At 55.3% G+C, this 16,491-nt stretch overlaps 1 protein-coding gene across 1 annotated transcript; it reads right to left on the reverse strand.

The window, feature by feature from the left end:
* Window positions 1–5,857: 5,857 nt before the first annotated feature.
* Window positions 5,858–16,186, reverse strand: upk1a (uroplakin 1a). Its single transcript, XM_078536914.1, has 7 exons — window positions 16,030–16,186; window positions 14,580–14,780; window positions 13,024–13,098; window positions 12,061–12,171; window positions 9,520–9,699; window positions 7,710–7,793; window positions 5,858–5,990 (listed from the first exon to the last, which is right to left on the reverse strand). Exons 1-7 carry the CDS (start codon window positions 16,093–16,095, stop codon window positions 5,946–5,948), a joined length of 762 nt encoding a protein of 253 aa, XP_078393040.1. The 5' UTR covers window positions 16,096–16,186; the 3' UTR covers window positions 5,858–5,945.
* Between the last annotated feature and the right edge of the window lie 305 nt (window positions 16,187–16,491).

The following is a 16,491-nucleotide window of genomic DNA, read 5'->3' on the forward strand; positions in this document are numbered from 1 at the left end:
ACTTGTGAAGGGACTGGACAACATGAAAAAGTGAGTGTGAGACACACCCACAGAGAGAGAGAGAGAGAGAGACAGACACACACACAGACAGAGACAGAGAGACACACACAGACTCAGAGAGAGACACAGAGAGAGAGAGACACACACACAGAGAGAGACACACAGAGAGAGAGACAGACACACACACACAGACAGAGACAGAGAGAGACACACACAGACAGAGACAGAGAGAGCTAACCACATGGGTGGAGCTGTGCTGGCTGGCACCAGTGTCCAGATCCAGAACAGCCCAACCTGTCTGACTGGCTCCAGTCTGTTCCCTCCACAAGAATGTGAAACCTCTTCAGCTTGTTTGTGAGCTCAGCCCATTGTGAGTATCAGTGATCTCTTTGTCAATGTCCTTGCTGGAGCCGCTGTTACTGGGTGGAGTCCAGAGCCCAGCGAGAGCTGCATTAGAAACCGTGTCAGCTGAGAAACCCAGTGGTGGGACTGGGCACGAGGAGGAGGAGGGAACTGGGGAGACAGCAAGTGGGAGAGAGAAGGGCAGTGGAGGGAGATGAATGAGTGAGAGGCAGAGCTGAGGGAAGTGAAGTGATGGAGGCTGGGGTGGGTTAGCTGAGAGAGAGAGAGGAATGGAGTCTGGGGGAAGTATCTGGAGCACTCTCCTGCTCACTGACACACTCTCGGTTAATTTAATATGAACCTCCCTCCGTGAGCAGCATCACAGGAGTTTGTACAGAGTCTTTGCCATAGTCATTATGCTTGTTTCTGTTTCCAGGATGTCAGACAGGGATTACTAGGGACAGGTGCCCACCAGCTCAGTTATAAGGAGTGTATTAACAGGATGTGAGAGAGAGACACACACACACACACACACAGGTGGAGAGGTTTAGAGAGGGAATTCCAGAGCATCGGGCCCCCAGGCAGCTGAAGGCACGGCCGCCGATGGTGGAGCGATGGGAATTGGGGGATGGTCAAGAGGCCGGAATTGGAGGTGCGCAGAGATCTCGGAGGGTTGTAGGGACTGGAGGAGGTTACAGAGGTAGAGAGGGTTGTAGGGGCTGGAGGAGGTTACAGAGATAGGGAGGGTAGTAGGGGCTGGATAGGGAGGGTTGTAGGGGCTGGAGGCGCGTACAGAGATAGGGAGGGTTGTAGGGGCTGGAGGAGGTTACAGAGATAGGGAGGGTTGTAGGGGCTGGAGGAGGTTACAGAGATAGGGAGGGTTGTAGGGGCTGGAGGAGGTTACAGAGATAGGGAGGGCTGTAGGGGCTGGAGGAGGTTACAGAGATAGGGAGGGGTGTAGGGGCTGGAGGAGGTTACAGGGATAGGGAGGGTTGTAGGGGCTGGAGGAGGTTACAGAGATAGGGAGGGTTGTAGGGGCTGGAGGAGGTTACAGAGATAGGGAGGGCTGAGGGGCTGGAGGAGGTTACAGAGATAGGGAGGGCTGTAGGGGCTGGAGGAGGTTACAGAGATAGGGAGGGGTGTAGGGGCTGGAGGAGGTTACAGGGATAGGGAGGGTTGAGGGGCTGGAGGAGGTTACAGAGATAGGGAGGGTTGAGGGGCTGGAGGAGGTTACAGAGATAGGGAGGGTTGAGGGCTGGAGGAGGTTACAGAGATAGGGAGGGTTGTAGGGGCTGGAGGAGGTTACAGGGATAGGGAGGGTTGAGGGGCTGGAGGAGGTTACAGAGATAGGGAGGGTTGTAGGGGCTGGAGGGGGTTACAGAGATAGGGAGAGGGTTGTAGGGGCTGGGGGAGGTTACAGAGATAGGGAGAGGGTTGTAGGGGCTGGAGGAGGTTACAGAGATAGGGAGGGTTGTAGGGGCTGGAGGAGGTTACAGAGATAGGGAGGGTTGTAGGGGCTGGAGGTGGTTACAGGGATAGGGAGGGTTGTAGGGGCTGGAGGAGGTTACAGAGATAGGGAGGGTTGAGGGGCTGGAGGAGGTTACAGAGATAGGGAGGGTTGAGGGGCTGGAGGAGGTTACAGAGATAGGGAGAGGTGTAGGGGCTGGAGGAGGTTACAGAGATAGGGAGGGTTGAGGGGCTGGAGGAGGTTACAGAGATAGGGAGAGGTGTAGGGGCTGGAGGAGGTTACAGAGATAGGGAGAGGTGTAGGGGCTGGAGGAGGTTACAGAGATAGGGAGGGGTGTAGGAGGCTGGAGCGGGTTACAGAGATAGGGAGGGGTGTAGGGGCTGGAGGAGGTTACAGAGATAGGGAGAGGTGTAGGGGCTGGAGGAGGTTACAGAGATAGGGAGAGGGTGCTGAGCAGTGATTTGTAAACAAGGATGAGAATTTTCAAATGGAGGTGTTGCCAGACCAGTGTAAGTCGGTGAGTGATACAGAGTGGGTAGGTGAACAGGACTCAGTGAGTTAGGATGTGGGGACAGCAGATTTTGAGGATTTCCAGGTTATAGAGGGTGGAAGACGAGAGGCTGGAGAGGAAAGTGTCAGAGTGGTCGAGTCTGGAGACAACATTGGCACAGATGGAACACAGGAACAGGAGGAGGCTATTCAGCCCCCTCGAGCCTGTTACACAGGAACAGGAGGAGGCTATTCAGCCCCCTCGAGCCTGTTACACAGGAACAGGAGGCCATTCAGCCCCTCGAGCCTGTTACACAGGAACAGGAGGAGGCTATTCAGCCCCCCTCGAGCCTGTTACACAGGAACAGGAGGAGGCCCATTCAGCCCCCCTCGAGCCTGTTACACAGGAACAGGAGGAGGCTATTCAGCCCCCTCGAGCCTGTTACACAGGAACAGGAGGAGGCCCATTCAGCCCCCTCGAGCCTGTTACACAGGAACAGGAGGAGGCCATTCAGCCCCCTCGAGCCTGTTACACAGGAACAGGAGGAGGCCATTCAGCCCCCTCGAGCCTGTTACACAGGAACAGGAGGAGGCCATTCAGCCCCCTCGAGCCTGTTACACAGGAACAGGAGGAGGCCATTCAGCCCCCTCGAGCCTGTTACACAGGAACAGGAGGAGGCCATTCAGCCCCCTCGAGCCTGTTACACAGGAACAGGAGGAGGCCATTCAGCCCCTCGAGCCTGTTACACAGGAACAGGAGGAGGCCATTCAGCCCCCTCGAGCCTGTTACACAGGAACAGGAGGAGGCCATTCAGCCCCCTCGAGCCTGTTACACAGGAACAGGAGGAGGCCATTCAGCCCCCTCAAGCCTGTGACACAGGAACAGGAAGAGGCCATTCAGCCCCTCGAGCCTGTTACACAGGAACAGGAGGAGGCCATTCAGCCCCCTCGAGCCTGTGACACAGGAACAGGAGGAGGCCATTCAGCCCCTCCAGCCTGTTTCTCCATTCAATGAGATCATGGTTGCTCTTAGTCCTCCCTCCACATACCCACCTTTACCCATATCCCTTAATATCCCCTTTAGATAACAAAAATCTCTCAATCTCAGACTTAAAATTAACAATAGATCAATTTCCGTTTGGGGAAGAGAATTGAAACCTCTCCCTGTCTGTGTGTGTAGAAATCTTTCCTAACTTCACTCCTGAAAGGTCAGCCTCTCATTTTTAGACTCTGCCCCCTCCTCCCAGACTCCCCCCACCCCCTTTCCAACCAGCAGAAATACTTTCCCTCTATCGACCCCCTATCTGTTCCCCCTTAATATCTTCAAACCTTCAATCAAATCCCCCCGGAACCTTCTAAATTCCGGGGAGTCCGAGCCCGGTTTGTGTTTAATCTCTCCTCGTAATTTAACCCTTGGAGTCCCGGTCTCATTCTGGTAAATCCACACCGCGCTCTCTCTCTCTCTCTCTCTGTGTCTCTGTCTCACTCTCTGTCTCTCTTTCTCTCTCTCTCTCTGTCTCTGTCTCACTCTGAGGACAGTGCATCCTCCCTAAGGTGTGGGTCCCAGAACTGTTCACAGTGACTCCAGGTGTGGTCGAACCAGGGTTTTGTACAGATGAAGCACAACTTCTACCCCCTTGTATTCTAGTCCCCACCCCGACCCGAGCAAAAGGACAGTGTCCCATTCCACACTTGGATTAATCTCTGTCCCTGTTCCTGACATTTTAAATCTGAGCTGGAGAGTGTTAACGTAGCAGATGAGCTGAAGCGACTACACCTTAAAACAGACCAAAGCGACCTCATTTCAAACAGCGCTTGGAGCAGGGGCTGGGAGGGGGGTGGGTTCAGAGATGCCCACACACACGGTTGGAATTCAAGAAGAGTTTCAGGACACAGCGGGGGGGTTGGACTAAACCCAGAGGAGCCCTGAACTGCCCTGAGAAAGCACAAGGTTCGAATCGGGACACAGGCTGCGGAACCGGGTGGGCTAGTGAAACGATGGCCGTGGGATCGGCAGCACAAAACACACCCAGGAAGGAAATCTGCCGACATTAGCTGGCCTGGCCCCACACCTGATGTGTGAACAGGCCATTCACTCCCCTGAAGACGAGTCATAGGGACTCCAAAACGTTAACTGTGTCCCATCTCCGCCGAGGCTGTCAGACCTGCTGAGCTTTTCCAGCTATTGTTTTTTTTTGTTGCTTTTGTTTCAGATTTCCAGCATTTTAACCATTGGCTCCTTCCTGTGTCTGGGCCCTGCCAGCGAGGTCCACATCCTGAGAACCAAGAAACTGGATCTCTCCCTCTCTCTCCTCCCCCCGTCTCCCGAGAGACGGGATCTGAAAACCAGTCGATTGGCCTCAACGGGGGGGGATGTGTAACCCAGATCTGAGATCCAGCTCCCAGAGCAACTCCCACTGGAAACCATCAGTCATTGTGGAAAAGTTTAATGGTTTACATGAAATGTACAAGCATTTAAAACTACAATATGTGTGAACTCAGCAGACAAAAAAAAACAGTTTTGCCTTAGATACACAAAAGTGTGGGGTATTCATCGAGTGAGGTCTGGATGCTGACACTCTCTACCCAGCTTCCCAGAGCCCTTCATACAATGGAGTCACTGTACAGTTACCATCCTCTCAAAAAAGCAAGGTTATATTTAAAAAATATATATAGTATAATCAATCAGCACCATAGATCAGCGTTGGTGAATTAATCAATATCCAAACACATTAAATCCTAACCTAGTCCTGCACTAGTCCTCATGTCAACCCTGCTTCGTTCTGGGTTGGGTGAAAATCAGTCTGGAGCATTAGGGGCTGTTACAGACAGACAGACAGACAGACAATCTCACCCCACCAGCCTCTCTCCCCCTCCCCCGAGCCTCAGTCACATTGTGAAGGGTGATCAGGGCCCATCCCACTTCACAAATGTCTCTCAGACCCCTCTCCACCCTCTTCCCCAAGGGCTGGGTGAGCAAAGCCTTTGGAGGGGATGTTTGGGCCGACAAAGGATCAGAAACGGGGGTCCCTTAAAATTCAGGAGGGTTGGGAGAGAGAGAGGAGTCTTTTTGCGGAGGAGACAACCCCGGGAGTGAGCGAGTCCACAGCTGATTCAGGAAGACTGGACACCCCTCACCCCTCAAAACACAGTCACATCGAGTGGAACCGCGGAGCGAGTGGGGGAGCTGGGGTCAAAGCAGCCCCCAGACCCCAGCCCCGCAATCTTAAAATGAAGAAAAGCTGCAGCCTGGGGTCCCCATGGTTCCAGAACCCAGTTAGACAGGACTCAGCTGGAGTAGAATCCAAGCCATTTCTTTGCTGCGAAGGGTCCACCCAGGTTGGAAATGGTAGTGAGGGGGGGAAGTGGGATCTCTGCAGGACATTAGCGTGAGTTTTGTAGTTTAAAGAGATGGGGTGTGGACTGTCTCGATCGACAGTCTGTCCCTGTAACAGGAGCCCAGATAGTCACCCCCGGATTTGGATAGAGCAGTGATTGAGGATTAATCAGATGTCAGAGCTGATGTACACACAAACCAGACAAAACATTCATTTCTTAAGCATTAAGTAGGCAGGAGTCCAGATCACCGGCCTCACAGGTACACATCTCAACTGGTCAGCACGTCTGTGGGTGGGTGGGTGATGTTTTACAGGGTGGTGAGATAATACATGGTCAGGAGCAGGACCACAAACTGTGAGAGAGAGAGAGAGAGAACAGAGTTAATCCGGTTTCACATGTCAGAATCACTGTTAAATCTGTAAACCGATTCTCATTCACCGCGCCCTGTACCAGACTCTCTCAGGGGAGTGAATGGCCGCAGTGTGGGGTTAGGGACCAAATACACATTGTTGGAGCCACACACACAGGCCATGCTCAGGCACAATGGGACTCCCTCCCCTCCCCTCCCCTCCCCTCCCCTCACTCACTCAGTCCTGTTATAATGCAGCAAGGATCCATTCTGCACAGGACGGGGTGGGGGGGTTGTTGGGGGGTGGGGGGGATCAGGACAAAGTCCAGTCAGTTCCAGTTTTACTGCCAGGTGACTGATTACAGCACAGAAGGAGGCCATTCAGTCCATTGCATCTGTGCTGGCTCTCCCCAAGAGAGAGACAGACAGACAGTCACCCACTGCCATTCCCCCACTTTCTCCCGGTGACCCTGCACATTTAAACAGATCCAGTCCCCTTTCCAAACCCTCGATTGAATCAGCCTCCCCCACACTCTCGGGCAGAACATTCCAGATCCTAACCGCTCGCTGCGTGAAAGAGTTTCTCCTCGTGTCGCCGTTGCTGCTTTTACCGATCGCCTTAAACCCGTGTCCCTCTGGTTCTCGATCCTTCCCCCAATGGGGACAGTTTCTCCCCCCCACCCCGATCGACTCTGTCCCGGACCCCTCATGATTTCGAACACCTCAATCAAATCTCCTCTCAACCTTCTCTTCTCCAAGGAGAACAGCCCCAGCTTCTCCAATCTGTCCACGGAACTGAAGTTCCTCATCCCTGGAACCATTCTGCTGAATCTTTTCCGCACTCTCTCTCTAAAGCCTTCGCATCCTTCCTAAAGTGCAGAGCCCGGAACTGGACACAATACTCCAGTTGGTGCTGACCCAGTGTTTTACACAGGTTTAACATAACCTCATTGCTCTGGTACTCTACGCCCCTATTAATGAAGCCTAGGATACTGCGTGGGCTTTATTACCTGCTCTCTCCGCCTGTCCTGACACCTTTAATGATTTATGTACACATGTACCCCCAGGTCCCTCTGTTCCTGTATCCCCTTTAGAATTTGTACCCTTTAATTTCTATTGTCTCTCCATGTTCTTCCTACCAAAATGAATCGCTTCACATGTCTCTCTATTAAATTTTGTCTGCCCTGTGTCCACCCATTCCACCAGCCTATGTGCTGTTCATGTGGTGTTTGGCTATTGTCCTCAAACTTGTGCATCCCCCACAGACTTTGAAATTGTTCCCTGTACACCAAGGGGTCTAAGTCACTGGAAATATATCGGCCGTTCTTTCACTGTCGCTGGGTCCAAATCCTGGAAACTCCCTCCCTAACAGCGCTGTGGGTGTACCTACATCACACAGGACTGCAGCGGCTCAAGAAGGCAGCTCACCCACCAAGAAAGACAGTGCTCCCAACACCCAACGCCTGGTGAACCCCCACTATAACCCTTCATCCAGTCTGAGAAAAACAACCTGGGTGGGGGGAGGGAGGGAGGAGAGAGAGGGGAGGGGAGAGAGAGAGAGAGAGAGAGAGGGGAGAGAGAGCCTTGAAGAGACAGTGCCTTAAAAAGAAAAAGTCTTCAAGGGGATAGAACGACAGCAGCTCCTATGACTAAACCCCCTCAACACGATGCCAAAACCCTGGCAGAGAGTGGACTCTGTAACTAACAGGTCTGTGCACATACCGTCCACATAAGAATGGCGAACCCATACCAGGCCACACCCCAAGCGTAGCTGTTGATTGCAGTGCTGAAGTAATCAAAACAACCCTGAGGGGGAAAAAACAATACTTTATATTAGAGTAAATTCAAAAAAAAAAGTCCCAAGGTGTGTCACAGGAGCACCAGTCAAAAACAACACACATACGTAGTGAGAGAGCAGGACAGGTGACGCAAAGCTCACTCAAAGAGGTCAGTTTTTAAAGGAGTGCCTTTGAAAGATAGACGGAGAGGTTTAGGGAGGGAATTCCAGAGCTTAGGGCCCCCCAGGCAGCTGAAGGCACGGCTGCCAATGGTGGAGCGATGGGAATCGGGGGATGGTCAAGAGGCTGGAATTGGAGGAGGTTACAGAGATGGGGGAGGGTTGTAGGGGCTGGAGGAGGTTACAGAGATGGGGAGGGTTGTAGGGGCTTACAGAGATAGGGTTGTAGGGGCTGGAGGAGGTTACAGAGATAGGGAGGGTTGTAGGGGCTGGAGGAGGTTACAGGGATAGGGAGGGATGTAGGGGCTGGAGGAGGTTACAGAGATAGGGAGGGGTGTAAGGGCTGGAGGAGGTTACAGAGATAGGGAGGGGTGTAGGGGCTGGAGGAGGTTACAGAGATAGGGAGGGTTGTAGGGGCTGGAGGAGGTTACAGAGATAGGGAGGGTTGTAGGGGCTGGAGGAGGTTACAGAGATAGGGAGGGTTGTAGGGGCTGGAGGAGGTTACAGAGATAGGGAGGGTTGTAGGGGCTGGAGGAGGTTACAGAGATAGGGAGGGTTGTAGGGGCTGGAGGAGGTTACAGAGATAGGGAGGGTTGTAGGGGCTGGAGGAGGCTACAGAGATAGGGAGGGTTGTAGGGGCTGGAGGAGGCTACAGAGATAGGGAGGGTTGTAGGGGCTGGAGGAGGCTACAGAGATAGGGAGGGTTGTAGGGGCTGGAGGAGGTTACAGAGATGGAGTGGGTTGTAGGGGCTTGAGGTTACAGAGATAGGGAGGGTTGTAGGGGCTGGAGGAGGTTACAGAGATAGGGAGGGTTGTAGGGGCTGGAGGAGGTTACAGAGATAGGGAGGTTTGTAGGGGCTGGAGGAGGTTACAGAGATAGGGAGGGTTGTAGGGGCTGGAGGAGGTTACAGAGATAGGGAGGTTTGTAGGGGCTGGAGGAGGTTACAGAGATAGGGAGGGTTGTAGGGGCTGGAGGGGGTTACAGAGATGGAGTGGGTTGTAGGGGCTGGAGGGGGTTACAGAGATAGAGTGGGTTGTAGGGGCTGGAGGAGGTTACAGAGATAGGGAGGGTTGTAGGGGCTGGAGGAGGTTAAGGTTGAGATAGGGAGGGGGCCATGGATGGATGTGAAAATGAGAATCTTAAGTGGTTGCGTTGTCAGACTGGGAGGCAGGTGTAGGTCAGTGAGTGATAGGTGTTGATGGGTGAACGAGACTCAGTATGTGAGTTAGTATATGGGGCGGGGGTCAGTGTCTGGCAGCACAGGTTGAGATGAGCTGAAGTTTACAGAGGGTGGGGTTGTGTAGGCTGGACAGGAGAGCAGTGGAATAGTCGGGTCTCGGGGTGACAGCGGACACAGATAACCGAATGGGAATGACTGCAGTAGATGTTACAAAATAGACAGGTGAAGATCATGAAGGAGGTGGAGGAGAATTTGGAAGGGAAGAGCAGTGGCCGACAGTCATTGATAAGGAAGTGGGTCGGGGGAGTGAGGGCAGAACAAGGTGTGTAGGGCGTCCCCGACAGGCAGGAGGGGAGCCACCCTCCCTCAGTGTGTCCTGAGCCATTGGAATCACCTTGTGGTACAGGAAGTCCTGGTGACCAACAACACATCCCTCCTGGTTGATGATTTCTGAATTAGCATTCCTCTTACAGCACTGAAACGGCCACGGCGCAACCGTCTCATTGAAAACATCTCGGAAGGAGGAAGTGTACTCGATCCAGTCCCTGGGTCCTGTCGAACCACAGCATTGCTCCTGGAGATGGAGGGACAGAGAGAGGTTAAGAAGCACACACACACACAGCTCTCTCTCCCGCTGCCTGATGTAAGCAGAGGGAGGGGAACAGTTTGCTGCTGATGGGCTAAAGTGCCCATTTCACTCCACCATTGAAGAACAGAGAAATCATACACACTCACTGTACCAGGCCATTCAGCCCATCGTTCCTGTGCTAGCTCTTTCAAAGGTCTATCCAATTAGTCCCAACTCTCCCCCCCCAAAATCACACGTCCCCCCGCCCCCCCACAAAATCACACGTCCCCCCGCCCCCCCACAAAATCACACGTCCCCCCGCCCCCCCACAAAATCACACGTCCCCCTCCCCCACCTCAAAATCACACGTCCCCCTCCCCCCACCCCTCAAAATCACACGTCCCCCTCCCCCCACCCCTCAAAATCACACGTCCCCCTCACCCCCCCACCACAAAATCACACGTCCCCCTCACCCCCCCCACCACAAAATCACACGTCCCCCTCACCCCCCCACCACAAAATCACACGTCCCCCTCACCCCCCCACCACAAAATCACACGTCCCCCTCACCCCCCCACCACAAAATCACACGTCCCCCTCACCCCCCCCACCACAAAATCACACGTCCCCCTCCCCCCACCCCTCAAAATCACACGTCCCCCTCACCCCCCCACCACAAAATCACACGTCCCCCTCACCCTCCCACCACAAAATCACACGTCCCCCTCACCCCCCCCACCACAAAATCACACGTCCCCCTCACCCCCCCCACCACAAAATCACACGACCCCCTCCCCCCCCCACCACAAAATCACACGTCCCCCTCACCCCACCCCTCAAAATCACACGTCCCCCTCACCCCCCCACCACAAAATCACACGTCCCCCTCACCCCCCCACCACAAAATCACACGTCCCCCTCACCCCCCCCACCACAAAATCACACGTCCCCCTCACCCCCCCACCACAAAATCACACGACCCCCTCCCCCCCCACCACAAAATCACACGTCCCCCTCACCCCACCCCTCAAAATCACACGTCCCCCTCACCCCCCCACCACAAAATCACACGTCCCCCTCACCCCCCCACCACAAAATCACACGTCCCCCTCACCCCCCCCACCACAAAATCACACGTCCCCCTCACCCCCCCCACCACAAAATCACACGTCCCCCTCCCCCCACCCCTCAAAATCACACGTCCCCCTCACCCCCCCACCACAAAATCACACGTCCCCCTCACCCCCCCACCACAAAATCACACGTCCCCCTCACCCCCCCACCACAAAATCACACGTCCCCCTCACCCCCCACCCCTCAAAATCACACGTCCCCCTCACCCCCCCACCACAAAATCACACGTCCCCCTCACCCCCCCACCACAAAATCACACGTCCCCCTCACCCCCCCCACCACAAAATCACACGTCCCCCTCAACCCCCCACCACAAAATCACACGACCCCCTCACCCCCCCCACCACAAAATCACACGTCGCCCTCCCCCCCACCCTCAAAATCACACGTCCCCCTCAACCCCCCACCACAAAATCACACGACCCCCTCACCCCCCCCCACCACAAAATCACACGTCCCCCTCACCCCCCCCACCACAAAATCACACGTCCCCCTCAACCCCCCACCACAAAATCACACGACCCCCTCACCCCCCCCACCACAAAATCACACGTCGCCCTCCCCCCCACCCTCAAAATCACACGTCGCCCTCCCCCCACCCCTCAAAATCACACGTCCCCCTCCCCCCCTCAAAATCACACGTCCCCCTGAATGGGCCTCCTGTTCCTGTGTAACAGGCTCGAGGGGGCTGAATGGCCTCCTCCTGTTCCTGTGTAACAGGCTCGAGGGGGCTGAATGGCCTCCTCCTGTTCCTGTGTAACAGGCTCGAGGGGGCTGAATGGCCTCCTCCTGTTCCTGTGTAACAGGCTCGAGGGGGCTGAATGGCCTCCTCCTGTTCCTGTGTAACAGGCTCGAGGGGGCTGAATGGCCTCCTCCTGTTCCTGTGTAACAGGCTCGAGGGGGCTGAATGGCCTCCTCCTGTTCCTGTGTAACAGGCTCGAGGGGGCTGAATGGCCTCCTCCTGTTCCTGTGTAACAGGCTCGAGGGGCTGAATGGGTCTCCTCCTGGTCCTGTGTGCAGGAATATAAATTGAGAGTTTATTCCTGCTGATTCCCAAACTCATCCCTCGAATTCCCAAGCTGGTCGGGTCAGAGGTCCCCGGTAACCCCTTGTGCTAACGTCCGCCCTCGGACAATGTCCGATCGCTCCTTCCCTCCACGTTCTGTGGTTATAGAGAAGCCCGGCCCTTTGGGACATGGAGGCAGTTCCAGACTCTGCATCGTTCCCCCTTACCTGTGGCATGACGCGGTTCCACATGGCAGTGAGATCTCGGCCCGAGCTCGAGGACGAGTCCCCATAAAACTGCAACATCTGCTTCTTCACAAAGTTAGGATTTGAAGTGAGCTGTGGAGTCGGAACAAAAAGGCTTTTAGTGAGCGAGTTTCACCAGGAGTGAGCCAACTGGTGAGTCACACCATCAGCGGCCAACACCTCCACCCCCCCATTCAGACATCAACACACTCCCCTCCCCTGACCCAACTCCCTCTTGTACAACGATGATGACCCTCCCTTCACTGGCACCCAATTCACCACCTTCAACATTCACTCCCTCCACCACCGACGCACAGTAGCAGCAGTGTGTGTACCATCTACAAGATGCACTGCAGGAACTCACCAAGGCTCCTTCGACAGCACCTTCCAAACCCACGACCACTACCATCTAGAGGGACAAGGGCAGCAGACACATGGGGAACACCACCACCTGGAAGTTCCCATCCAAGCCACTCACCATCCTGACTTGGAAATATATCGGCCGTTCCTTCACTGTCGCTGGGTCAAAATCCTGGAACTCCCTCCCTAACAGCGCTGTGGGTGTACCTACACCACAGGGACTGCAGCGGCCCAAGAAGGCAGCTCACCACCACCTTCTCAAGGGGCAATTAGGGATGGGCAATAAATGCTGGGCCCAGCCAGCGACACTCACGTCCTGAGAGTGCAGTCTTGAGCTGACTGTCCCTCTCTGACCCGGGATAGAAACTAGGAGCAGGAGTAGACCATTCGGCCCCTCGAACCTGCTCCACTATTCAATACAATCATGACTGATCCTCTATCTCGATGCCATATTCCCGCTTTCTCTCCATACCCCTCGATGCCCCTAATATCCAAAAAATGATCCATTTCTTTCTCTGGATCGGGAGGAACATCAGGTCTGATGCAGGTTATTGTGAGGGAGCTGTTCAGTTCTCCGGTACTTACATAATCTCGGTGTGTGATGGCAGTGATACAGGAAGCAGACTCAAAGATGTAGACAATGACCATTAACACCAGGTACTGGGGGAAGGAGAGAAACAACAACAGTGTCAGTATTAACAATCTCAAACCCACTGGGGCATCCCCACCCGGCAATAACCACCCCCCCGCCTCCCCAAAACCCCCACTGGGGCATCCCCACCCGGCAATAACCCCCCCACTCCCCCGCCCAGCAATAACCACCCCCCCAACCCTCCCCCACCCAGCAATAACCCCACCCCCCTCCCCAAAACCCCCACTGGGGCATCCCCACCCGGCAATAACCACCCCCCCTCCCCAAAACCCCCACTGGGGCATCCCCACCCGGCAATAACCACCCCCCCCCCTCCCCAAAACCCCCACTGGGGCATCCCCACCCGGCAATAACCACCCCCCCTCCCCAAAACCCCCACTGGGGCATCCCCACCCGGCAATAACCACCCCCCCTCCCCAAAACCCCCACTGGGGCATCCCCACCCGGCAATAACCACCCCCCCTCCCCAAAACCCCCACTGGGGCATCCCCACCCGGCAATAACCACCCCCCCTCCCCAAAACCCCCACTGGGGCATCCCCACCCGGCAATAACCACCCCCCCCCCTCCCCAAAACCCCCACTGGGGCATCCCCACCCGGCAATAACCACCCCCCCTCCCCAAAACCCCCACTGGGGCATCCCCACCCGGCAATAACCACCCCCCCTCCCCAAAACCCCCACTGGGGCATCCCCACCCGGCAATAACCACCCCCCCTCCCCAAAACCCCCACTGGGGCATCCCCACCCGGCAATAACCCCCCCCCCTCCCCAAAACCCCCACTGGGGCATCCCCACCCGGCAATAACCCCCCCCCCTCCCCAAAACCCCCACTGGGGCATCCCCACCCGGCAATAACCACCCCCCCTCCCCAAAACCCCCACTGGGGCATCCCCACCCGGCAATAACCCCCCCACTCCCCCGCCCAGCAATAACACCCCCCCCAACCCTCCCCCACCCAGCAATAACCCCCCCCCCCTCAAAACCCCCACTGGGGCATCCCCACCCGGCAATAACCACCCCCCCTCCCCAAAACCCCCACTGGGGCATTTGTTGCTGGAGGCGATCACTAAATCTGCAGTATAAACCCTGACCTCCGCCCCAGTTGCCCCGAGTCCAATTCTAGCCCCTGCAACCCTCCCCCCCAGAGCAGCTCACTTCGCACAGGAAGATCCCAGGCCGTGTGCACCTGGGTGAGATCAGGCTCAGGGACCACAGGCCAGGCAGGGACGGGTCTGGGATCTTCCTGTGCCTCTGTCGGCCTTGATTTCGGCAGCAATGTCAATCAGCGAACCCCGGATCCTCACCCCCTCCCGCGCCCTGTAATCCCCGAACCCATTTCCCCCCCCAACAATGCCCAATCCCCCCTCCAATAATCCTGCTAAACCCCATCACCCGCCCCTCAACTCCACTTCCTCTGCGTCCTCTCTGACCCCCCATTCCAACTGTGACCACCAGCGCCCTCCCTCTCCCTCCCTCCCTCCCACTCACCGTGATCACCATCGTCCGGCTCTCGCTCAGGACGGCCAAGATCCCGAAGATGGCCAGGCAGAAGAGGGCAAAGCCGGTAAAGATGGCAATCCAAGCACCAGCGAAGACGTCGTCCTTACCGGAGGCTCCCAGGACGGGATAGACCTGGAACTGGTCAGTCACTACCCATATGGTCTCGGCAAACAGGGCGATGGAGGCGAGCTGCGGAGAGCGGAGACACGTCAACGACCGTCGGCATGGCAACACGCGCGGAGCGGACCGGAGAGAAGCAACAATCCCAAAACCACCATCCCTCCCCATGATCGTTCTCCTCGGAGCGGAGAAGCTTAAGGGGGAGATTCAATCGGGACGTTCAACATCAGGAGGGGGTTTGGATAGAGTCGATGAGGGAGAAAGTGTTTCCAGTGGGCAGGAGGGTCGGTAACCAGAGGGGACACAGATTGAAGAGAATCGGGGGAAAAGAACCAGAGGGGGAGATGAGGAGGATTTTGTTTTACACACAGCGAGTTGTTGTGATCTGGAAGGCGCTGCCTGAAAGGGCGGTGGAAGCAGATTCAATAGATACTTTCAAAAGGGGGAAAGTTCAAACACCCACCACCTGTAAGTTCCCCTCTGAGCCCCTCACCATCCCGACTTGGAAATATATCGGCCGTTCCTTCACTGTCGCTGGGTCCAAATCCTGGAACTCCCTCCCTAACAGCACTGTGGGTGTACCTACACCACAGGGACTGCAGCGGCTCAAGAAGGCAGCTCACCCACCACCTTCTCAAGGGGCAATTAGGGATGGGCAACAAATGCTGGGCCCAGCCAGCGAAGTCCACATCCCGTGAATGAATAAAAAAAGTTATCCAGTTGAAGGATGTTCACTAAAAACCAAACCCCACATTGAATTTTTTTTTAATATCTGGTGGAGAGAAACGTTCAGAAGAAAATGTGTTAAAATTGTGTTTGTTTTTTTTTGTCAATGATGATTTTTCTCCGGGGTTGCACCCAGCAGTTCCCCGGAGGTTGCCCCTCTAATCCTCGAGACACTCACTCCTGCACCGAAAGAGGGCAGCTCCTGTTCAGAGACACGAGGACTCTCACCCAGTCCACAGGGAGCGGGAGACAGACACCGGCAGAGTCAGAGCAGCTCACCCCAACCTGTCGGGCGACATTCCAGACAGAGGAAGCACATTCCAGTCTGACACAGCATCAGCGCAGCCACCTGTACACACTCCACCCAGTGACACACTCAAAACGTTAATCCCCTCAACTCAGCTCCCAAAAGGTCAGAGACGTCAGCACGAGGGAGATCATTTACTGCTGGCCCCTGTATAACATAACAGAGAGATACATCCCTCATTCATTGGTACACACACAGGCGGACACACACACACACAGGCGGGCGGGGGGACACACACACACACACACACACACAGGCGCGCTTTGCGTGTACGATGTCACTTACCATAATAACTATTTTGCCAAAGATGAGGATGGCTTTGAAAACAGGTGAGGCTGTAGACTCCCCCATCTCTGCTGGTCAATCTCCCACTTGGGTGTCACACTACAGAGAGAAAACAACAACCGGTTACAACAGGGGTTTCCAACACAGCACAGAAACAGGCCATTCATCCCATCTGCTCCGTGCTGGTGTTTCTGCTCCACACCAGACTCCTCCCACCCCCCCCTCTCCATCTCACCCCATCCCCATATCCTTCTATTCCTTTCTCTCCCTCGTGTGTTTATCCAGCTCCCCCCTTAAACACATCGACACTATTCACCTCGACCACTCCCTGTGGGAGCGAGTCCCACATTCTCCCCACTCTCTGGGTAAAGAAGTTTCTCCTGAATTCACCATTGGGGTTTATTAGTGACGATCTTATAATCGATGGCCCCCTAGTTCTGGTCTCACTCCGACAAGTGGAAA

This window comes from Cetorhinus maximus, unplaced genomic scaffold (genome assembly GCF_964194155.1).
Source record: "Cetorhinus maximus unplaced genomic scaffold, sCetMax3.hap1.1 HAP1_SCAFFOLD_1657, whole genome shotgun sequence".
In the NCBI taxonomy this organism is placed as follows: domain Eukaryota; kingdom Metazoa; phylum Chordata; class Chondrichthyes; order Lamniformes; family Cetorhinidae; genus Cetorhinus; species Cetorhinus maximus.

What these genes read in the sequence shown, in the direction of transcription:
- upk1a (XM_078536914.1), bottom strand. Translation starts at nt 16,095, where the DNA reads ATGGGGGAGTCTACAGCCTCACCTGTTTTCAAAGCCATCCTCATCTTT. An exon ending in GCCGGACGATGGTGATCACG is followed by an intron (nt 13,099 to 14,579) that starts GTGAGTGGGAGG and finishes TCCTTCCCCCAG; the next exon opens with TACCTGGTGTTAATGGTCAT. An exon ending in AGGACTTCCTGTACCACAAG is followed by an intron (nt 7,794 to 9,519) that starts GTGATTCCAATG and finishes TTTCCCCCTCAG; the next exon opens with GGTTGTTTTGATTACTTCAG.